General features: G+C 42.7%; 1 protein-coding gene and 1 pseudogene across 1 annotated transcript in view; both read left to right on the forward strand.

Annotated features, from left to right (window-relative positions):
- Window positions 1–3,342, forward strand: LOC102429588 (annotated as a pseudogene).
- The window catches only part of SBF2 (SET binding factor 2), a 313,800-nt gene that overhangs the window by 281,836 nt on the left and 7,397 nt on the right, over window positions 1–24,567 (forward strand). Inside the window, exons 33-38 of the mRNA XM_023754547.1 lie at window positions 16,334–16,460; window positions 19,381–19,508; window positions 20,664–20,897; window positions 21,898–22,002; window positions 23,469–23,659; window positions 24,304–24,391. Of these exons, the coding sequence (XP_023610315.1) occupies window positions 16,334–16,460; window positions 19,381–19,508; window positions 20,664–20,897; window positions 21,898–22,002; window positions 23,469–23,659; window positions 24,304–24,391 (873 nt within the window). The remainder of the gene's footprint in view (window positions 1–16,333; window positions 16,461–19,380; window positions 19,509–20,663; window positions 20,898–21,897; window positions 22,003–23,468; window positions 23,660–24,303; window positions 24,392–24,567) is intronic.

Raw genomic sequence — 24,567 nt, forward strand, 5'->3', positions numbered from 1 at the left:
ATGCTTCAGTTGACTCGATATGAGGGAAGAAAAGAACTAGCATTTGCAGAGCTGTGCCAGGTGCCTTCTTGCCATAAGTGATGGAGTCAGCCCAAAGACTTCCTGAGGTCTCAGCAGTGGATTCCTGGGAATGGAGGAGAAAACTAGTTGGTTTCTGAAACTAAGACAGCTGAGCTGCCTATTGGCTGGATCCCCCATGTGAAGTGGCCAGACTCTAAATTACCGTCTCCCAAGAAGAGAAGCTAACGTGGGCCTGTTCTCCAAGAAGGTTTGACCTAGAGTAGGTAATGGTAGGGCCTGAAATCCAGCCTGTAGTCTTCCCAGTTTGGGAGGACTTGAGCTTGTGCCTGGGAATATAAGAAGTTCAGCCTAACCCCTAGAGAAAGAATCAGGGCCCAGCCAAGCCAGCCTAAGAGGTTGAGAACACTGACTCGGTTCTACTAGGTGGCCTACTCAGGGCTAATCAGGAGACCAGACAGAAACCAGGTATATAATCCAGTAAAATCCAGTGGGAACCAGGGTTGGGGAGATGTGAATGCTGTAGACTCCTTCCTACCTTCATCTCAGGCACATTAGATAAAACTGCTAATGGGGCCTTGGTCAGGATTGGGCTTGAGAATCAGATGGCACTGGGTTTGCATTGGCACCAGTGCTAAATTGGCCAAGGGAAACAGGGTTAACATTTCCAGCTTTGCTTCATCTGCACCACAGCAATGAATGGGCTCTGGCATATCAATGTCAGAACAGTGAGCCTCTTTGAAATACATTGGTTTCAGCCATGTATTAGAAGGAAAGGTGGGAATGTTTTCAGGAATAATAATTAGAACCAGTTCTTCTGAAGAGACCAATTGGGTGTACAGTTATGTTTTTGGCTTTTTATTCTATTAATTACTTGATCAGCTTTTTGATTCACTGTGTAATATTTAAATTTTATTTAAAGTATATAATTTAAAAGTTTTTAGTATTTTATTCAGACTTGTATGATGACCACAATCAATTTTAGAACATGTTATCACCCCAAAAAGAAGCTCTATACCCATTAGCAGTGGCTTTCTATCTTTTGGAATAACTGGATATCTCTATGACCTTTACATCATTCACGAAAATTTATTTGAAATGCATTATAGATTTCTAAATGGCTAAAGAAAATTTTTCAAACAGAAAATAAATGATAGGCCCGCCCAGCGTGGCTCAGTGGTTGAGTGTCGACCTATGAACCAGGAGGTCTCGGTTGGATTCCCGGTTGGGACACATGCCTGGGTTGCAGGCTTGATCCCAGTGTGGGACATGCAGGAGGCAGCCAATCAATGATTCCTTGTCATCATTGATGTTTCTATCTCTCTCTCCCACTCCCTCTCTGAAATCAATAAAAATATATTTAAAAAGAAAATAAATGATAAGAGAAGGAATCTTGGGATAGCAGAAAGGAAAATATGGGTAAATACAGTAGACATTTCTTCTCTTGAGTTTTCTAAATTGTTTGATGGTTGATGTGATTCTCAATATACCTGGAAGAAATAGTTAAGACAATTGTTTTTTGTTTTTTGTTTTAGAGAGAGGAAGAGAGAGAGAGAGAGAGAAAAACATTGATGTGCGAAAGAAAAACTGATTGGTTGCCTCCTGCATGCATTCCCACTGGGGAAAACCCGCAATCTAGGTATGTGCCCAGACCAGGAATCCAAACCTACCACCTGTTGGTGTACAGGATAATATCCAAGCAATTGAACCACACCGGCCAGGGCAAGACCATTATATTTTAAATGGGAGAACATAAAGGAAAGTAAGGTTTCTACACTTCACTGAAAGCAGTAAAATGCCAGTGAAGTGTGGTAAGATATAGACTGTAATACCTGGAACAACCACTAAGAAAGCTATATAAAGCTGGGTACTGGAAATATTGGTGGGAAAATATGTAAAGTATATGACTGTCTAACCACTAAGCTGTACACCCGAAATACTATAGATAAATCGAAATGGAATTTTAAGAAGTATTCAGGTGATCCACAGAAGTCAGGAAAAAGAAAACAAAGATTTTTGTATCATGATGTATTATACTTGTAACCAGGTTAAAAAATAATAAAAATACGTTACAAAATCTTTAAAAAAAAGAAAAAAAAAGAACAGACTGAAAACAAAGTAAAATGACAGATTTAAGCCCTAACGTAGCAATAATTAAATGGAAATGGTCTAAATATATTATGACCTAACTATATGCTACTTATAAGAAACTCACCTCAAATACAAAAGTTTTGTTTATACAAGTTTTATTTATAATAGCCAAAAACTGGAGGCAGGAAGGGGACAAAGTGTCCTGCAATAGGTGAATGGCTAAGCAAACTGTTACATCCATACCATGGTATACACCTCAACAATAAAGATGGAATGACCTGTTGATACATGCAGCAACTTGAATGGATCTCCAAGAGCATTGTGTTAAGAGAAAGGGAAAAAAGCCATCTCAAATGGTCACACACTATATGATTCCATTTCTATATAACATTTTCAAAATGACAAGAATATGGAGCTAGAGAATAAATGGTTTCCAGGGCTTAGAGAGAATGAAAGGAAGGGAATGGGTGTGACTAGGAAAGGGTAGCTTGCCCCTCAGTTGGTGAGCAGATGAACAAATTCAGGTGTATTCACACAAAGGAATACTACTCAGCAAGCAAACGGAGTGAAATAATAATATACACAAAAACATGGTGAATCTTAAAGTCATTTTGGTTGTAAAAAAAGCCAGGCAAAGCTCCCACTGCCCCCATCACGGGTCCAAGTAGCTTGGGCGGCGAAAGAAGTAGCAGCAGCCAGGCAGCCCAGGTTTGAGAAGCCACTAGGCGCACGTGGCCCTCAGGCACCCAGCACACGCCACCCCACCGCCAGGATACCCAAGAGAAAGGTCTGCTCTGCCAAGGAGGAGCCCAAGAGGAAGTCGGCAAGATTGTCAGCCAAACCTGTTCCTGCAAAAGTGGAAACAAAGCCAAAAAAGGTGGCAAAAAAAATAAATCTGCAGACAAAAAAGTGCAAGCAAAAGGGAAAAGGGGAGCAAAGGGAAAGCAGGCCGAAGTGGCTGACCAGGAACCTAAAGAAGATCTACCTGTGGAAAATGGAGAAATTAAAATCCAGGAGAGTCCAGCCTCAGATGAAGCAGGAGAGGAAGAAGCCAAGTCTGCAATATCTTAGACCATGTCTTATCCGTGGTCCCTGTCTCCCTTCTTGTACAATCCAGAGGAATAGTTTTATCAACTATTTTGTAAATGCAAGTTTTTTAGTAACTCTAGAAACATTTTTAAGAAGGAGGGAATTCTACCTCATCCCATTTTTTTTAGTGTAAACGCTTTTTTTTTTTAAGAGGTGAAACCATTTGCTGGTTGTTTATTTTTTGGTACAACCAGCAAAGAGTGGGATATTGAATATGGGAGGCTTTGATTGTCTTGGGTGTCAGTCAGCTTAACATTCCATAGATGAGGGTAGTTTTTATATCCTCTAATACAAAGCAAACTAAATGGCAATTTGGAGTCAGTTGTGCATTTGCTATGTCTTGAACATTTTCAATTACTTCCATTCCCATGTTTTTGGTAGCATTGTTTCCTAAAGAAAACCACTGCTGATCTTGGCTCTCCCTGTCAGAATTGTGTGCATCTGTAACATCTCTGGTATGGTAGTCCAGCTTTCCTAGTACCTTTGTTAATGTGTTGTGAAAGATTGAAAATTTGATTATGTTGGAGCATATGATATTAAATTGTGAGTGAGTGGGACTTTGATGTAACAGTGTATCAACCTTTGAAGATATTATTACTTAATATTCTATTAAGGAAAATTAGCCTCCAAATTTTAAGCTGGAAAGTCACTGGAATATCTTTTTAGAAAAGAATCACAACTACATGACTACATTTTTGGTACGTATGTTAAGAATTGTGTACAAATTGAAATGTCTCTGTACTGATCCTCAAAACAAACAATAAAATCTCAATTATGGGGAAAAAAGCTGGTTAAAAAAGACAACACACTGAATGACTTCATTTGTAGGAAATTCTGCAAAAGGCAAAACCACAGTTATAGAACACAGATCAGTGTTTGGCTGGGACCAGTGGTCAGGGGACAGGATGGACCACGGAGAGGCATGAACTAAGTTTTAGATGAGGGAACTGCTCCGTGTCCTGATTGTGGGGGTGGTTACATGACTGTACAGTGTGTACACAATGACCAAAACTAATCAACCTATAATGCTTAAAATTGGGACATTTTATTACATGTAAATTATACTTCAATGAACTTGCCAAGTGTTTTTAATTAGTAAGTCCAACATGTCGGTAGGCTGGAGTCCAGAAAAAGAGAACGGCGGCTATTTAGTTTCTCCAGAGAAGATGTTGTGTCTGGCGCCCAGGGTCCTCCTGAGCCTGCCTGCCTGCTTTCTGGAGCAGAGCAGGGAAGTCTCAGGCAAGTGTGCAGATCTGTACCTGACAAGCATTTTTATTCTCAAGCCTGATCACTTGCCCAGTGTGTCTGGTGTTCCCAAGGCCAGAGCTTATCAAGTTTGGTTTTCCCAGAGAACAGTCTCTTGCTTGCAGGAAGGTAATCGCATGAGGTCTCCGACCGCCTCTATGACTTAGAACCTGTCCTCATTTTTCGCTCTCATTTCACCCCTTTGTATGTTACTCAGCACTTGGGCCTCTGAGTTCTGAGCCTTTCTGGGTTTATAGGCCATCTGTTACCTTCTCAAATCATTTCATCCTATAGGGGTATTCCAATATAGCTTCTCATTTTCTATCATATAACTGCTATTCTTCTATTTTCCATCTTTCAAAAATTTACTGGATTTTCTTGGCCTGCTACTATCTCTCCTCCAATTCTTCCCACCTCTTTTGGGGCTTTTTACCTTTCCTTGCCCTGGCTGGTGTGGTTCAGTGGGTTGGAGCATTGTCCTATATACCAAAAGGTTGCAAGTTCCATTCCCGGTCAGGGCTCATATGGCAGGCAACCCGATCGATGTATCTCTCTCACATCCATGTTTTTCTCTCTCTTTCCCTTCCTCCCTCTGTAAAATCAATTTTAAAAAAAATTTATTCCTTCCCTTAAATTGAGGGAGAGATATAGGGGACTGAGTTTGTATGGCTGGATTTGGCTTAAGTTAAATACACTATTAAATGTGTTAAATGTCCATGTTCAACTTGTAGATTTCCACATAGCTAAACAGTCAGCAACAGAATCCACTCACAATCAGTAAGAGACGGGAGGTTCTCCTATAAGACATACCTGCCTCGCAGATGGAACATCATTCATTGTGTCTCAAGGATAATAATAATAATTGCTTGGGATGTAAAGCCTGTGGTGTATTGTTGGGGTGGAGTGGGGTGGGCTGGATAGGAGTAATCGAGAATATTGGAAAGTCAACTGTGCTCTGTGAGTACCTCTTAACATTTTAACATACACTAAAACAAAGTACTAAATTACATTCCTATTATGTTTAGAATACATCACAGTAGATGCTAAAATTGCATCATGTTAAGTTCTATAAACTAACTTGAGGTGTATTTATTTTAAATAAAGTAACTTTATTTTAAATAAGGACTTAAAATTCAAATGTTCTATGTAAACCAGTTAGTTCTGACTTTGAAAACAGTTTGATTTTTAATAAAAGCTCAGTTATTTCTAAGTGAATGCTTCACAAACTGTAGAAAATAATGTTGTTCCAGGTCTAAAGACCCCTTTTGTATGATTTCAGATCTGGCTGTACCTCGTTAAAAATTAGTCTGAACCCTGCTTTGACCTAGAACCTCATACGTAATCACCTGAGTGCAGACAAGTCGTGGCAGAGCAAGCATCTGACCTTAATTGCAGGATTTCATGGGTGGGTGGCTATGATAGGAATCAGCTTTGGTAAAGCAAATTATTTTGTGCTGAAAAGGAATTGTTTATTCATTGAAAAACTAGAGACTCTAGAAGACTATGGTTAACAAATAGTGCTTCTGACTCTCGCTGACTTAATTATAAGGCAGTGTGTCATCATCTCCTTCACACTAGGCCTGGGCATTGGAAACTGCCGTCTCTGAATGCCTTTCGAGTGAACACTGGCGCTTTACATGACTCTGGCTTTTGCCAGACAATTCAAATTAGTGCTGTCCTCAGTCTCTCAGCGGCAGGCCCAACAACATTTTTAAAATAAGTGCAAAATTACGCAGCAGCAGGCGAAACTTCCCCAGGTGGAATATGTTCGCTGCTGTTCACCATTTCTAACACGCCGAAGGCCAAAAGGCAGTCCATGGAAATATGCCCAGACTTGTGCATTAGTGCTAATAAGAGTTACAAAGAAAACAGATGAAGCATTGATCTTAAATTAGAGCTGCCTCATCATATAAAAAGCCATTGTTTACGCCAGTATATCCAGGTGTCCGATGAATTATAAATGCTAGATCACTATTTCATAATAGGAACATCTGGCAGATTTTGCTAAAAGAAATTGGCTTAGCTCGAATGATATCATTACAGGCTGCTTCCTTTTCTTAAAATAGTTGAACCACATTCAAAAGGAAAATACATCCAAAGTACAAAAATGAAATCTTTGCCTAAAATTTCTTTTAAAGATATAACACCAAGGGGGAAAATATGAGTAATATTAATGAAAACATGAAGTATAAGAGAGCAGCTCCTTTATTTCAGCATTGGAATAAGTCTTTGAGGATATCTTAGAACTTTTTTATTATTTCCCACTTTGAGAAAAACAAATAATTATAATTTTGCTTTTGAAGTTTATTCAAGTTGTAAATTGACTCATTGTGGTCTGGCTTTGTAATGATTCTCCTCACAGTTACTGTACGCCAGCACTATGATCGGTCTCATTTCAAAGACAAAAGCTATTTTACCTTTGAAGATATGAGCTTCCCTTGTGAGCACATGTGTGAGGAGCTAAGCTGCCCTTACACAGGTTGGTAACTTTAAAATGTATCCAGTAATATTGGCAAAATAGCTGCAGCTAATGGGTTCATGGCATACTCAAGAGTTTTGGTGTCTGCATTAAAGCTTTTACTATATGAGCCATAAAGTAAATCTGAATTTGTAATCAGTCTCACTAATTTTTGATCTTTAACAATTTTAAACCTCTCTGCTTCGGTTTATATATATGTATAAAGGATTTAAAATCTTATGTAAGGTGATTAGCACGGTACAAGGCACACAATTAATGTTTGTTAAACTTAATCTGTAAAATACACAAAAACTAATATTAGCTACTTATTTTTCTAGGGTGTGTCTGAAATATTGATACCATTCTCTATAGGATCTTTTGTAGCTTAATATTTGTAGTTCTTGAAAGCAAGTCCAATTTTAACTTATTATATTTTATTCCCAAAATGTTGATCTTTTCTGGTATTTGAGTCATAGTTTATTTTATGGACCTTTAAATTTTACAAAGTACTGAATGGCCCAAGGCAAAAAATAAGACTCTATAAATTCATGTCCCTCCAAATTCCATTTCAGATTCTCTTCTCATAAATAAGTGAAATTGGCAGATTTCACTCCATAATGGAAAACAAAACTAAAATGTTTCACATAGCTTAGACTTTTAAATCCGTTTCTTTTTTATCTTCATCAAGATACATACAAAATTCTCAGAAGGAAGTGGGGAGGGGGATGGGAAGAGATCAACCAAAGAACTTATATGCATATATACATTATCCATGGATACAGACCATAGGGTGGTGAAGGCCTGGAGTGGAGGGGAGCAATGGGGGGGTGGGGGGAGAGTGGGGGGATATCTATAATACTCTCAACAATGAAGTGTTTTTTTTAATGGGGAAAAAAAATACATACAAAATTATTTTGAACAACAGAATTCAGATGATGCCTAAGATAGGCCTAACTCTATTTATCAACATATTTTGGGAAATGCTTATATAGAATGAATTTATTGGCTGAGATGCCTATCATTCTACATAATATAATAAGGCTAAATTTATTTGAAGCAGACTTGCCTTTAGGGCCCAAAAATCTCTGTGCCAACTTGAAAAGATTAATAAAATTGATAAACCTCTAGCCAGACTCATCAAAGAAAGAAGACACAAATTATCAATATTAGAAATGAGAAAAATGACATCACTACAGATTCTATAGGTATTAAAATGACCATAAGGGAATATTATGAACAGTTTGTACCAAAGGAATCAACAATTAGTGGACAAATGCTTTGAAAAACATAAACTGTCACACTCAAGAAAAAATACATAACTTGAATAGGCATATTAAGGAAATTTAAATTATAGTTAAAACATTTCCATGCTGAAAACTTCAAGCCCAAGTGATTTCACTGGTAAATTCTACCAGGTATTTAAGGAAGAAATAATAGCAATTCTATAAAAAAAAAAAAAAAAAAAAACTCTTCCAGAAAATTGATGCAAAGAGAATATATTCAACTCAGTCTGTGAGCCCAGCGTTACCTTGGCCTGATGAAGACAGTAAAAGAACACTGTACACCAGTATCCCTGATGATCATAGATTCAAATCTTCTAAACAAAAAGTTAGCAAATCAAAGCCATTTACATCAATATATTTTAAAAATAATATACCATGGTTAAGCAGGATTTATCCCAGGAATGCATGATTGGTTTCACATTTGAAATCAATCGGTGTAATTCACCATATTAAGAAATTTAAAAATAAAAACCATATGGTCATCTCAATAAATGCAACAAAAGGATTTGACAAAATATAACATTTATTCCCTGTAAAAATTCTCAGAATACCAGGAATAGAAGGGAACTTGCTCAAACTATAGATAGTATTTATTTTAAAACCCTACAGCTAACATCATACTTAATAGACAAAATACTGTACCCCTATGGTCAGGATCAAGACATGGATGTCTGTTTCACCACTTCTCAATGTTGTACTAACAGTCCTCGCCATGCAATAAGGCAAGAAAATAATAATAATAGAGACATCCACGTTAGGAAGGAAGAAGTACAACTTATCTTGCTCAGAAACAATATAATTATTTATGGAATCTATAAAAATTAACCATTGGAATATTGAGATTTAAAAATCATTACCATTTATAGTAGCACCATAAAAACATGAAAGAAATCTAACAAAATTTATTAAAGACCTAGACACTGAAAACTAGGAAACATTACTGAAAGTAAAGACTTAAATGAATCAGGAGATACCTCTTGTTCATGGGTCAGAAGACTTAATATTGTTAAAATGCCACTCTCCCCAAATAAGATTCAATGAAGTCACAATCAAACGCCCAGGATGCTGTTTTGTAGAAATTGACAAGCTAACTCTAAAATCCATATGGCAATGCAAAGGATCTAGAATATTCTAAACCAACTTTGAAAAAGAAGAAAATTGAAGGAATAGCACTATTTGATTTCACGGCTTACTCTAAACCTATAGTAATCAAGACTGTAGTAATTGATGTAAAGTTAGACAAATAAATCAATGAAATAGAATACAGTCTATAGTCCCACACATGTGATATATGGAAAATTGGTTTTTTATGAAGATGCAAAAGCAATCCGTAGAGTAAGGATAGACTTTCCAACATATGATGCCAATTGGATTTCCAGATGCCAAAAAAAATCCACTCATAGTACCAATATAAAAATTAATTCAAAAGGGATCATAGACCTAAATATAAGACCTAATACTATAAAACTTTTAAAGGAAAACATAGAAAGAAATCTTTGTGACCTTGGGTTAGGCAAGGGTATCTTAGATTCAACACCAAAAGCATGATTCATAAAAGAATAGATTGATAAATTAGACTTTTTCAAAATTAAAAACTTCAAAAATCACTTAAGAAAGTGGAAAGAAAAATCACAGAGTGGAAGGAAATATTTGTAAATGGTATATGCGAAACTTAAGAAAACAAACAACCTATTTTTCTTATGGGCAAAACATTTGTATTTCACCAAAGATACACAGCTGGCAAATAAGCAAATGAAAAGATACTTGACATCATGAGTCATTATGAAATGCAAATTAAAATCACAATGAGATTCCACTACATACCTGTTTTAATGGCTGACATTTTTAGACTGACTACCTCAAAATGTGGACAAGGATGTGGAGGAACTGGAACTCCCAACACTGCTGATGGGAATATACAGTTGTAAAACCATTTTGGAAAACTGTTCGGTCATTTCTTAAAAAGCTAAACATACACGTTTCCATATGACTCCGCATTTCATTACTAGACGGTTATGCAAGAGAAATGAAAGCTTATGCCCTACAAAGACTTGTGCATAACTCTTTATAGCAGCTTTATATGTAGCTAGAGGCCCAGTGTACAAAATCTGTGCACAGGTAGGGTCCCTAGCAGCTGCTGGCTGCTGGCCGGGACCTCCCTTCCCCCGGCTGCCTGCCGCTGCCACCCCCTGGTGGTCAGCTCACATCTAACTCCTGGTCGGTCGAACTCCCGCCTGTGGGGACAATTTGCATATTAGCTTTTTATTATATAGGATAACCAAAAATCTAGAAGCAACCCAATGTCTGTCTACAGGAGAATGAATAAACAAATTGTAGTAATATCCATACAATGGAGTACTACTTAACCATAAAAAGGAATTAACTACTGATAACATGCATATATCTCAAATAATTGTGCTAGTGGAGAAAGGCAGAAAAATGAAGTACATACTTATGATTCCATTTATATAAAATAAAAGCAAATCAGTGGTTGCTTAGGGAGAAATGTGCAGGAGGAGGCAGAAAGGTTCATTATCTTGATTATGGTGGTGGTTTCAAAGGTGTATAGATATGTCCAAACTTATCAAATTGTACACTTTAAATATGTGCAGTTTGTTGTATGTTGATTATAGCTCCTCATGGCGCAGGAGGACTGTGCCTGTGGGAGCCCACTGTGGTGTGTACAGTAGAAGAGTCTAGTGTTCCATTTAAAGGAGGAAACGAAAGCAATGAGTCCCTGGGATTGATGACTAATGGAGGAAGTGGCATTTTTCTTTCTTACTGGAAATCTAAGCACCGTATTTTGTCTTATGAATGCAATTAGGTCTTTATTATTGTGGTAGAAAGACATTTCAGAAAATTCCTTGCGTTTCTTAATGTCAGATTCCAAATGTGGTATCTAAGTATTAATCAACCGAGAGTTCAGGTCAATCCAATTTTTCATTGAGAAATTCTTGCATTTTTGTTGCTTAAACTGTTGCTAAAAAGTAAAAAACAAACAAGCAAACAAAAAAACAACAAATTGCTCGGCATCTCTGCTTCCTCTTCCAATAGACCTGATAATTGACCCCAGTTTGGGGGCAGATTGTATTTCCGCTCAAAGCATTAGCAACTACAGGTGTCAGTGTGGCACACAGATGCAGACACACACACACTAGTGCTCCCAAGTTCAAGGTCTGTGTGAGGCCAGTCACTCAGTACAATGGGCTGTGAAAGCATTTTTCTACTTGTAGAGGAGTTTTGCTTCTAGTCCCAGCATGTGATCTCCCTGAAATGCCTGTAAGTTCAACTTAAGGTCATACTCACTATCATTTCCATGCTACTTTACATCAGAAGTGGGTCTTCAAAATTATATTCCTCGGGGTATTAAATATCAGGATAATCCAGGAAAAATACAGATGTGTATGAGGCAAGCGGTTTCTGTGGTGAATGGTCATGAGGGAAATGTGTTGTTTTTCTGGGGCTTTGTTTAATAAAAGTGTTTAAGAGTTTTTAGGGCCTGTTGTGGACGGGGTCCGTGGAAATACTGTAGCTCTGACTCTTCTTCCCTGGACACAGTGAGCCCGGGGCCTGGCCTGTGACTCCTGAGTTTAATTCAAGGGCTGTTGGGGCACAGTTGTTCTTGGAGCTCACCCTGCCTAAGCACGTTGCAGGTTTCTCTTCCCTGAGACTCTCAGATGGTAGGGAACCAAGTTCCATCCTCCTAGGCCTGTCTCCTTCTGTCCTGCCACCCCCTCTCCATCATGCACACGCTGGTCCCTTGGAGTGGTGCTATTGATTCTGCACTAGGAGCCAGGAGCCATAGCACTAAATGACAGGTCATGAAGGGAACTATAGGTCTGCACGATGCTTCAGAAAGGAGCCAGGAACCCCTGAGAACGGCCTAGTGGAAGCCACACCCAGGGCCCGTGTCTTCTGGTGTGCATTTGTATCCATAGGGACAAGTGTCTGAAAGAGGATTGTGGCACTAGAGGACATGGTTGATATTTGAACCAAAGACATGGAGGGCTAACAAAGAAAGGAAAGAGAGCTGGTTTTTTTAAATTGTATTTTTCATTTTAGAACTAGAAGAAAGTATTACTAATTATAATAACCATTTTACATGAACTTATTTTTATGCTGCAAAATAATATCATTAAATATGTATTAGGTTAACTTGTTTTATTTAATTATGCGTATAAACTCTTCAAGTATGCTTAAGCTTTATAATTCGTTGCTCATATAACATAATCACAGGAAACCCATGTTTATTCCTTTCGTTTTCACTGACGAGGAAATTCATACGTAATACATATGCTTACAGTTCTGAAAAACCTGGCATATGGCGCACTCCCTAGCCCTTCAGAGCCTTGTCACAGCTGTCCCAAGCTCTCCTGTCCATGGAGCCTGATGCAACAGGAAGGGCAGTGGCTCAGGCAGGAGCACAGCTCCTTTGCGTAAGAGTACAACTCTCTTAAGTTTTCCTAAAATTATTTTGTATTGCTTTGAGCTAAAATTTTAGTTCAATTAAAAAGCCAATAAGAAGTGTTGGAGAAAGGAAAAACTTTTAATCATCATAGAAAACTAGGTTTCTACCCAATTGATAAATCAGTGATATCAGATTATGACTTTAAATTCCCATTGATCTATTGGACAATTGGCATATTATCCACATGCCTGCTCACTTTGGCTGACAAGTATGGGTCCACGTTGCCAAGTTAAACATGGAGAGAAAAGCTGGCTCTTGGACAGCCTGCCAGCAGTGTTCATTTAAAACAGCTTTTAAGCAAGGACAACTATGATTGGAACTTATCTCAAGCAAACAAAATTCTCTAACCAGTCCCGAGAGATTGAAGAATGCAGAGGTGAGCTTGCTGTGGGGGTTGGAGAGTGTCACAAGGTCATCAGCCTACCTTCTGCCAACAGAAGATGGTTCCACAGAGTCTGCATGAAGCCTCCTGAAGTATGCTGGGGCCCGGGGACTGGTCCTGGCTCAGCCTTGCTCCCTCCCTCCCATGGCATTCCCTTATCTTTATGGCTGTGTCCAGTGATCTCACTGCCTATCTACTGATGAAAATGTAGGGTTAAAAGGCATGAGCTCCTCCGCCTTCCCTTGGCATGTGAACATATCTTTCTATTTTATCTACTCCTCTGTCCCTTCTCATCTCCAAGACTGTTCCCTATTTCTGGGCCCTCAGCCTTGTTCATTCTTGTTTTCCCAGGGCCTTATTCTCTTAGTTATCAGTTCTTTCTCTATAATTTGTTCTCTCTGTATGGCTCCTTCTACATTGCCTTCAGGCAGGCACATATTTCTTTTGTCCAGAAAACCTCCCTTGCTATCTCCCTAAATGACCTCTCCTCATTCCTTTCACCACCAAACTTATGTAAGTACAACTTTTATTGTTATATTACACTAGAGGCTCAATGCATGAAATTCGTGCAAGAGTAGGCCTTCCTTCCCCCAGCTGCCGGCTCCAGCTTCCCTCGCAGCCCCGGCTTCATCTGGAAGGTCTCCGAAGGGACGTCCAGAAGGATGTCTGGTCTAATTAGCATATTATGCTTTTATTATAGACTAGAGGCCTGGTGCACAAAAATTTGTGCACTCGGGGCGGGGGGGGGGGTCCCTCAGCCCGGCCTGCACCCATTTGCAGTCCAGGACCCCTTGGGGGATGTCCACCTGTCGACTTAGGCCCACTCCCCAGGGGATCAGGCCTAAGCTTGCAGTCAGACATCCTTCTGGAAGCCAGGGAGCCCTTGGGGGATGTCCGACTAAAGGCTTAGGCCCCTAAGGGAGCTGTGATGAGGAAGCTGGGGTGACAGAGGAGCCATGCTGTCCCGCCCCGCCACCCTGGGTCGGGTGGCACATGGGACACCCGGACGGCGGCCAGGCGGGCTGGCAGATCGCTGCTGCACCATCCGGCCGCCCCGGGTCAGGTCACACACGGGACGCCCGCCGCCCCAGGTTGCAGATAGCAGGCCCAGATGGCGGCAGGGCAGGCAGGATGGCGCTGTCCCACCCCACCACCCTGGGTGGCAAATAGCAGGCCTGGATGGCAGTGGGGCAGGCGGGATGGTGCTGACCCACCCTGCCTGTGGTATGCAAATTAGCTGCCATCTTTGTTGGTGGTTAATTTGCATATCGTGCTGATTAGCTTATGGGAGGCGTAGCGAAGGTACGGTCAATTACCGTGTTTGTCTATTATTAGATAGGATACTAATTCACCACACGTGCCTGGAAAGCAAGAACCATAACTCACGTTCATTTCTGTCAAGTGCCTTGCATGGTGTAAGGTAGTTAATGGGGCACAGATTTTGGAGCCAAACAAGCCAGAGTTCAAATTTGGGCTCACTGGTTCCTGCTGAATGATGTTGGATAAACTGCTTAATCTTGTTCATCCTCAGTCTCTATTCAGAGGAACTGAATAGACATTTTTCCAGAGAAGACATACAAATGGTCACTAGATACATGAAAAAGTTCTCAACGTCACTAGTCATAAGGAAAATGCAAATCAAAACCACAATGAAATATCGCCCCATACCTGTTAGGACAGCTATTATCAAAATGACAAGAGGTAAAAATTGTTGGTGAGGATGCAGAGAAAAGGGAACCCGTATTTGCTGTTAGTGGGAATGTAAATTGGTACAGCCACTATGGAAACAGTATGGAGGTTTCTCAAAATAACTGAAAATAAAACTACCATATGACACAGCAGTCCCACTTCTGAGTATATATTTGAGGGAATGCCATCACAATCTCAAAGAGATATCAGCATTCCCCTGTTCACTGCGGCATTTTTCACAATAGCCAAAACATGGAGACAACGTGTGCCCATCAATGGGTGAATGGATAAAGAAATACTATTCAGCCATGAGGAAATCAGGAAATTTTTCCATATGCAAAAACTTGAGTGCATTATGCTAAATGAAATAAGTCATAGAAAGATGAATACTATATGAATTCACTTGGATGTGGAATCTGAAAAGGCCAAACTCATAGAAACAGGGCAGAATGGTAGTTGCCAGGGTCTGGGGGGTGAGGGGCATGAGGAGATGTGGGTCAAGGGGTAAACACTTAAAATTATAAGAAGTTCTGAGGCCAAAACCGGTTTGGCTCAGTGGATGGAGCGTCGGCCTGCGGACTGAGAGGTCCCGGGTTCGATTCCGGTCAAGGGCATGTGCCTGGGTTGCAGGCACATCCCCAGTGGGAGATGTGCAGGAGGCAGCTGATCGATGTTTCTCTCTCATCGATGTTTCTAACTCTCTATCTCTCTCCCTTTCTCTCTGTAAAAAATCAATAAAAAATATATTAAAAAAAAAAAAAGTTCTGAGAACCCAATGCACAGCATGGTTGGTGACTATCCTATATAATAAAAGCCTAATATGCTAAGTGTCCAGTCGGCTGGTTGGTCGTTCAACCAATCAAAGTGTAATATGCTAATGATATGCTAAGGCTGCTCAACCGCTCCCTGTGACATGCACTGACCACTAGGGGGCAGATAGTCAACCAGTTGACCAGTCGCTATGATGTGCACTGACCACCAAGGGGCAGGCGCTCTGACTGGTAGGTTAGCTTGCTGCTGGGGTCTGGCCGGTCGGGATTGAGCAAGATGGACCAGACACACCCTGGAACCCTCCCGCAGTCCCTCCCCAGCTGGCCAACCTCCCGCGCCCCTCCCCAGCCCCAATGGACCTGGCCTGCGCCCTCTCAAAATCCAGGTCCCCTAGAGGGATGTTGGAGAGCTGGTTTTGGCCCGAACCCGCAGGCCAGGCCGAGGTAATAATACTTGAAAGTTGCTAACTATAACCCTACTGTGGTAATCATTTCACAGGAGACATGCATATCAAATTATCACGTGTACACCTTAAACTTACACAGTGTTGTATGTCTCAAAGTCAGAAAAACATTGCTGATCCTGCAGTGTTGTTATGCAGATTAAGTGAGATTACATTAGCAGTGTGGAGAGTAAATGACATTGTTATAACAAGACCTCGCAAGGCATCTGGCACATGCAGGTACGGAAAGGCTGGTTCCCTCCCACCCTCACTCATGGCGGGGTTACAGTTAAGTGGCGACATGGTGTCCTGCACATCTCGGTCAGCGCTCAGAGGCACGGCCTCCACGTTTTGTCTGGTTTGATTCTTACTCTTTTCTTTGCCTTGTGTGTTTCAGGTTCACAACCAGTATCCAACCGAGTTTGAATTCAACCTCTATTACTTAAAGTTCTTGGCTTTCCACTACGTATCTAATCGCTTTAAAACATTTCTCCTGGATTCAGACTATGAAAGATTAGAGCACGGTATGTGTTTGCATGCTCTTGTTTTATCTTTTTTGTTACTTGTGTGTTTATTATTAAAACCTCTACTAACATAACTGCCTCAAGTATGGCAAGGCCATTGTGGGGTTTCGGCCTGAACTAGGGGAGCAGAGTGGATGTGAACATGGGCCCAGATTCTGAGATGATGTGTGTGTTAGTCCTGAGGCCCTGCAAGTGGTCATCCCTGAAGCACCTCTGAAAAGTGAAATCTGCTTACTACTTTAGTATCTCAAAGTGGCATCCCTGTTTGAGGAGAAACATTTGACTGTTTTTCCACTCCTGGCACACTCTGGTAGGAAAGGCACTGCCCTTGGAGGCATTTGAGTAGCAGTAAATGCTGTGGGCTCGCCCTAGCTGGTCTGGCTTAGTGGATAGAGCAGCCGTGGGCAAACTACGGCCCGCGGGCCGGATTCGGCCCGTTTGAAATGAATAAAACTAAAAAAACAAAAACAAAAAAAAAACCGTACCCTTTTATGTAATGATGTTTACTTTGAATTTATATTAGTTCACACAAACACTCCATCCATGCTTTTGTTCCGGCCCTCCGGTCCAGTTTAAGAACCCATTGTGGCCCTCGAGTCAAAAAGTTTGCCCACCGCTGGGATAGAGCATCGGCCTATGGACTGAAGGGTCCCGGGTTCGATTCTGGTCAAAGGCACATGCTTGGGTTGCAGGGTGGATCCCCAGTGGGGAGCAGGAGGCAGCCAATCAATGATTCTCTCTCATCATTGATGTTTCTATCTCTCTCTCCCTCTCCCTTCCTCTCTGAAATCAATAAAGAAATATTTTTTTAAAAAAAAATGCCATGGGCTCTGGCAGAAACAGACCTGGGTTACATTCCAGCACCAACTGAGTTCTTTGGACGAGTTAAGCACTTCTCTGAGTTTCTTCCGTTTCCTCATCAAAATGGCCCTTTGAGCCATGGTGAGCACAGTAGGAAATATTTGTAAATTTCTTAGCACAATTGCTAGCACATAGTAAGCACTCAATAAATTTTAGACATACCATCATTATTTGTTATAATTTTTCACAGCATTACAAGTTGTAAGGAGTAAATGCTGAAACTCAGTCAGCTCCTGTGAAAACATTTTCCAAGGGGATTTTACATTCTTTTGTTGTTGTAGGGAGAGGGAAGGGGAGGATACACATGACTGAGAAGACAGGCAAATTTTTAAAAATCAGCAATTTTCAGAATATTATGTGTACCTATATATCCATAACAAGGACTCTTTTAGTGACTGAAAATATTTACTGATGTTCTCAATTTAAAGTATAAAACAGGAAACATTGCTTTCCAATGCATGCTATTAAAATCGTCTAATAACCCTGGCCGATGTGGCTCAGTTGGTTGGAGCGTCATCCCGTACACCAGTAAGGGCACATAACCAGGTTGGGGTGCATATGGGAGGCAACTGATTGATGTTTCTCTCTCACATTGCTGTTTCTCTCTCTCCTTCCCCCTTCTTCTCTGTCTAAAATCAATAAAAAGATATCCTTGAGTAAGGATTAGGAAAATTGTCTAGTAAGATACTTCATACTTTTGGTAAGGGAGACAGCACTGGTGAGACCATTCCCACCTGTTAGTACTTCCAGACCTTTGTTGACTTATAGAATTGCCATCCCACACATCTTAATCAGAAACCTTAATTTCTTAAGCACCCATGTGTTGAGAAGGCATTAAACAGAGCTGGTTACATTGGACGCTGGAATTACTTGGAGAACTTTTAAAACAACTAATCTCTGGGGCCCGTCCTCAGAGATTAAAGCCCTTGGTGTTATTAACATGTGGCCAACGTTGAGAACTACTGTACTGGGCTCTGCAGTTCAAAGATAGAGAAGAAAACATTAATTAGTCTTAGGGGGCCTTCATGGGATTTTGTGCAGCCTTCGACTTAAGACATTCTTTTATGATAAACTGGTAAAATGCTTATTGATTTTTGACTGAGTCATTCAATTCAAAGCAAGAGAGGCACCCATCCTGGCCTTTAAAAAAAAATACCTCCTGCCTCACCCCAACACATATTCCTCTCAATTAAAAACAAAGTGGGGCCCAGCTTGCGTGGCTCATTGGTTGAGTATCGACCTATGAACCAGAAGATCACAGTTCGATTCTTGGTCAGGGCACATGCCTGGGTTGTGGGCTCAATCCCCAGTAAGGGGCATGCAGGAGGCAGCCAATCAGTGATTCTCTTTCATCATTGATGTTTCTGTCTCTCCTTTCCCTTCCTCTCTGAAATCAATAAAAAATATATTTTTTTAAAAATAGAAAATAAAAATAAAACGAAGTGGGGTCATGTAAGAGACTGACTTTTGAAAGGTACAAAAATAATGTCAGAAAACCCCTGAAAGGCCCCCCCTAAGTTCAGCTTTTGTTTTTAAGTCACCCAGAGTCCAGACCACACCCTCTGTCATCCAGGTCTCCATGACCATGATTTGCGGTGTATATAAACTACTAAACAAGAAAACACTTGAAATGGCTTCATAATAGACATCCAATGACTTAAAAAAGAAACATAAAATTATTTTAACTGAGTTCATCAGATCAACTCTAAGTCCTTCCATTTTTCTGCAAGAATGTGTAGCATGTTTCCTGGCTCGCCTCCGGGGCCTCGGTGTAGGTGAGGAATGTAGAATGCAGATGCAGAATGTAGATTGGAAGAGAGCCATGATGTCCTGGAAATGCTGGAAGCCTTGTCAGCTGCTTCCCTTCCATTTGGATCCGTGTCCCTGTGACTGTGAAGTTCATTCCTATCTTTAGCTTTGCAGTTATTTCCTAAGGTTTCTGCACATACATTGTTGTCTGTGGAGCCATAAGAAATATTCCAGTTTTCGTCGGCTACACACATCATGCTTTTAGGCAAACTGCTGATTTGAGTTTTGTTGAATGTCTTTGGACTTACAGGAACTTTATTTGATGATAAAGGAGATAAGCACGCCAAAAAAGGACTTTGTATTTGGGAGTGTGTTGACAGAATGCACAAGAGGAGTCCCATTTTCTTTAATTATTTATATTCACCAGTGGAAATTGAGGTAAAAAGCATTCATGTTTCATTTTCTGAATATTTTATGTCAAAGTTTTCCTTACTTTGAGTGTACACCGCTGTTTAGGCTTTTTATAAATGTCTGATTAGGTGTCGGACCAGAAGCTATTCAAAAGTTTGATAGACTATGGGTTGGGGTTATGATGGTATGGAGACTGTTCTCCAAATTCTTGACCACAAAAAATTGGGATCTGGCCCCCAAAACCTGGAAGGGATAACTTCAGGAACATCAAAGCAAGTCAGCTTTCCCCAGGAAGAAAGAAACCTCAACAGGTCATCTAAACTGAAAAATCTAAAATACTTGGGGAAGAGTTCTCTAAGTCCATCTGTGCCAAAATCGTGGGGAACCCCGTGGGAAGCAGGGGTGTTTGGAGCCGGTCCAGGAAGGCTGATTCCCGGGGCAGCCACGCTCTGCCATGCACACCTCTGTGAACGAGGCTCTGAGGTGGGACAGGCTGGTTTGATGAGCAGTAGCACCTCACTGAGGGGCACGGAGGCCCCTGCCCTGGCCCCGTGCGTTAGGACCCCAGCTGGCCTTTCTCCAGTGCCCCTTCCTCATGGGGTGAGGGATATGAGAAACCAAGAGTACATGCTTAGATGCCCCTCCTTCATCTAAACCACCCTCTGGTGCCTCAAAATTTCTGACCCAAATTCCAGTTACTCACCAGCCCACTTCTCCGAGTCTGTCTCCCAAACCAGTGCATGTCGCCCTCGGCCCAAAGGGCAGCTACGACAGTGTTTTGGCAGGAAGTGGACAGATTTTAGCTGCTGGGCTGGGGTATACACACACGTTCATATAAGGCCCTCAGACTATAGGAGAGAGATGGGTTGGAGGAGCAGGGGGTCAGGCCGAGGACTGGGGTGGGACCAGCTCCTCAGGGCCACACTTTCCGGTGTAGAATTCCAGGAGCCCCAGATTTGGGCCTGGCCTTCCAGGTCATTACGGAGTTATCTTTGTCAGAGTAGGAGGATAGAATATATTTTATGTAACCATTTATTTTGATGTGTCCATTTAAACACTTAGATATGTGACATTTGAACCTCTATTCATACTCTTGCCCGAGACCCTGCAAATTCTAGGGGCTGGCCTGCAAGTAAGCTTGGGGTCAAGATGAAACTACATTTCACAATTTTCTTTAAACAGGCCCTGAAGCCCAACGTGAATGTCTCCAGCCTCAAGAAGTGGGATTACTACATCGAGGAGACCCTCTCCACGGGGCCGTCGTATGACTGGATGATGCTGACCCCCAAGCAGTTCCCCCCTGAGGACTGTGACCTGGCCGGGGGTGCTGGGCCGCAGAGCCAGAGGAGGACAGTGTGGCCGTGCTATGACGACATCAGCTGCACGCAGCCCGACGCTCTGACCAGCCTCTTCAGTGTAAGTCAGCAGTGTGTAGAGTGTAGTCACACACCTGGGGCTCCGCGGAGTCAGGGAGGCCTGGGGAACCCGGCTGGTTAAGATGGACTGGCTCACAGACTTCTGGGAGCAGCTCTCCCCACTCTGGTCGAGGTAGCTCCAGGGGGAGGAGGAACCAGACTTGCTCCCCAGCAGCAGTGGGGGACCAGGCTGAGTTTTCCAGTATTTCGAGGAAGCGGTCAAGCAAATGCAACAATTTGCAGCTTCCCAGCTGTTTTAGCTGCCCAGGCAGCCTGAGTCAGGCCTGGGTTATGGCTTCTGTGGGTGCTCCGCTTCCTCTGGTCACCAGTGTGGGCAGCTGATGGCCTGGTGGGAGTACTGCCAGTGTCTTCCACTAGGAATATTCTGGAGAGAAACCATCCTGGCAGTAGCCACGCTGGTGAGAGCAGCAGCCCCGAGGAGAGAGGGGGGCCAGGCAGCTGCTGAAGAGTCTCGGTCGGTCCCGACCAGGAGCGTGCCTGGGGAGAGCGCTGGAGCGGCTCTGTGCTGACCGCCAGCTCCCCCGGCCGCAGGAAACTGCTCCTGAGGAATTTCTTGACTTGTTCTTTCCACATCTGGTTTCAATCATCAGAGTTGAGGGGTTCCTCTGTCAAGGACAGACTTCCCATCTACCTCAGCTATTAGGGTTTGGACACTGGCCCAGTGCTTGACCTTTTGCTGTGGCCATCAGATTTCCAGTGGGCTGGCCAGGGTGTTTGGGATACATATTTCTCTCCGTATTGAAGCAGTTCTGTATAAACCGTCCTGGTTACATATCCTCATAAATCACCCTTGCCTCGTGCCTCCCATCAGCTGGAGCTCCACGCTGTTCCTGGCTCGGGAGGCCGGGCCGTGTTTACCACTCCCGTTAGCTGCCCGTGCCCCCCCCCCCCCCCCCCGCCCCCGCTCATCTGCGCCAGTGCAGAGACGTGGCTTCGATGAAATACTGATCTGTCCGAAAACCCCTTTAATTACTTTGCAGGAAATTGAAAGATTGGAGCACAAATTGAACCAAACCCCCGAGAAGTGGCAGCAGCTGTGGGAAAGGGTAGCCGTGGACCTCAAAGAAGAGCCCAGAGCAGACCGCGTGAGTTGGCACAGCCCCCTGAGGAGCTACTGCTGAGCTTTGCGAGGGTGCTGGTCAGGTGGGGCCACTGCCAGGTGACCCAGGGGGGCTGATAGCCAAAGGATGGGGCAAAGGGAGGGCCGTGCCCTAGGGTTCCAGGGCAGAAAGTTCCAAATCCCCGAATACTTCCTGAGTGCCTCACCTCACCACAGTGACATAACACTGATGTTTCAGGGCCTCATCCACGGGAAATTACTGGTTCTCTTCTATCTCAGAGCCTCTGTGGTTTCAGCTGATCTTCTACCACATGAGGGAGTAGGGGATGCCAAGACCAGGTTTGCTCCAGAGGAATAATAGGGAAAATAAAGTATTTTAAAAAGACAAAAGATGCTGTTTTCTGTTGTTCACACACACACACACACACACACACACACACACACACACACACACACACGTTTTCTGTTTCTGAATTAAGAAACATTTATCAAAATACTTTAAAACCAAATACTTCGTTTTCTGCTTCTCATGCCCCATTTCCTGTTTCTGACGTAAGAAACTTTTATCAAGCACGTAACATGGGCAAGGGCCTGTGCTGGGCACCATGCACACAGTGAGGGCCTGTGCTGGGCACCATGCACACAGTGAGGGCGTGGGTCCACCTCAGACATGAGGACAGGCACAGGGATCGCACAGCTGCTACTTGGTGCGGCCACCAGGCAAACCCACGTCAGATTGGCTGCGGGGCAATACCCGGGAAGCTGGGACAGTGTTCTGGAGAGCACCTTGGGGAGCAGGGACGTCAGCAGGTCAGAAGTCACAGTGGGTCAAGGAGAGAGGAGGGCAGAAGAAAGCCGGAGTGACGTGGAAGGGTCCTTGGGCACTGACTCTTGCCTTCAAATGGCAGGTCAGGAGCTGTTCTCAGGCCACAGGTGGGTGATGCCTAACTTCTTTTCTCAGGAAAAATACAGTTTTTTGTCTTTTTCTTTCTGATTATGGAAGTGTGATATATTTATTCTTTTAAATAAGACAATACACAGAAAGTTATAAAATAGAAGATAAAAATCATCCATAGTTTATAACCTAGAACTAAACAACAATGCTGTCAAACTTGTTTTATTCTAAGTGCACATGTAGAAGGGATTTATTACACATACTACTTTAAAGCCTGCTTTCTTGATTTTACGTAACATGTGGCACACATGTCCTCCCATTTGTCACTGTATAATGAACCAGAGGCATCGATTTTAATGGCTGTCTAGAATTCCACTGTACGGAAATGTGTTTTTTAACCAGTCCCCTAATGATAAGCATTCAGCTTGTTTCCAGTCTTTTATTATTATAAACAACTCCAGGATAAACATCTTTTTATGCACATTTTGCTTACTGGTTCCGTTTTTTCCCTTGAGATAAATTTTTAGGAAGGAAATTACCGGATGAGCAGCTTAAAGTCTGCTAAAGCTTTCCTCCTCCTGTTCTTCCTGTTTCAGCCACAGAGACACCCTCCAGGCTCCCCAGGGATGGTGTCCACCAACCTCCCTCCCTATCAGAAGAGGTCCCTGCTGCACCTCCCGGACAGCGTGGCAGAGGAGCAGAGCGCCAGCATCTCCCCGTCCAATGGCGTGGACCGCAGAGCCGCCACGCTGTACAGCCAGTACACGTCCAAGAACGACGAGAACAGGTGACGCGACGGGCGGGCTCCGGGGCTCTCCCCACCTGCCCCTGCCACGCCGGGCTTTTTAACAGCCTGGGCCAGTCAGCACGGCCTTCTGTAGACTGATTTTGCTTTGAGTCTTACTTTGTTTCTGTTTTCAATGTGTTAGATGGTTCTTTGAAGAGGAAAGATCAAAATTACAACTAGAATATGCCAAGAGCTAGTAGTTATCTGGTTGAGTCCTGATTCTTGTTCCCTCCTGTCTGCCAGATCTCCTAAGGGATTCTGTGGTAGTCAGCACTTCTTCAGGGGCAGACAGAAACCCAGTTCCTGCTAGCTTACGCAGACAGGAATTGACTCGCGTAAACTGGGAGGCTTCTGTCCCCTGGCCAGCTCTGCTGGCTCCGGGGATGCGTTAGTCCCAGCATGGCACCCAAGGTGGCCACCGAGAGCGCCAAGCCCCACCAGTGTGGTAATTCCAGCAGAAAGTGGCAGTCTTCCCCAAAGGTCCGATAGAAACATTCTAGGGAGAACTCTGGTTTGTTTGTTTTTTCTTTTTTAGGGATCAATTGAGAGAAATAGAAATTTAACAAACAAAATCTGCAGACATCCCTTTACAAAATTTTTTAATGAAAAATCAAAATGAACTGCCCTGTTGTCATTTCTTCTAGGTCCTTTGAAGGAACACTTTACAAAAGAGGGGCTTTGCTGAAAGGTTGGAAGCCCCGCTGGTTCGTGCTGGATGTAACAAAACACCAGGTAATGCTCACAGCCTACAGAAATCGCTCTCGGCTGCCTAGCTGCTGTGCGCCTGTGTGCAGATGGGGCATCCCTCGTGTACAGTGCTCTCCTGACATCAGCGTGTTCCTGAGCGAGGGCAGGGGCCTTCCGAGGCAAGCTCCCGAGTGGCTCTGCCTGGCGTATGCTGGCGGAGA

Source organism: Myotis lucifugus, unplaced genomic scaffold, assembly GCF_000147115.1.
Source record: "Myotis lucifugus unplaced genomic scaffold, Myoluc2.0 scaffold_61, whole genome shotgun sequence".
In the NCBI taxonomy this organism is placed as follows: Eukaryota; Metazoa; Chordata; class Mammalia; order Chiroptera; family Vespertilionidae; genus Myotis; species Myotis lucifugus.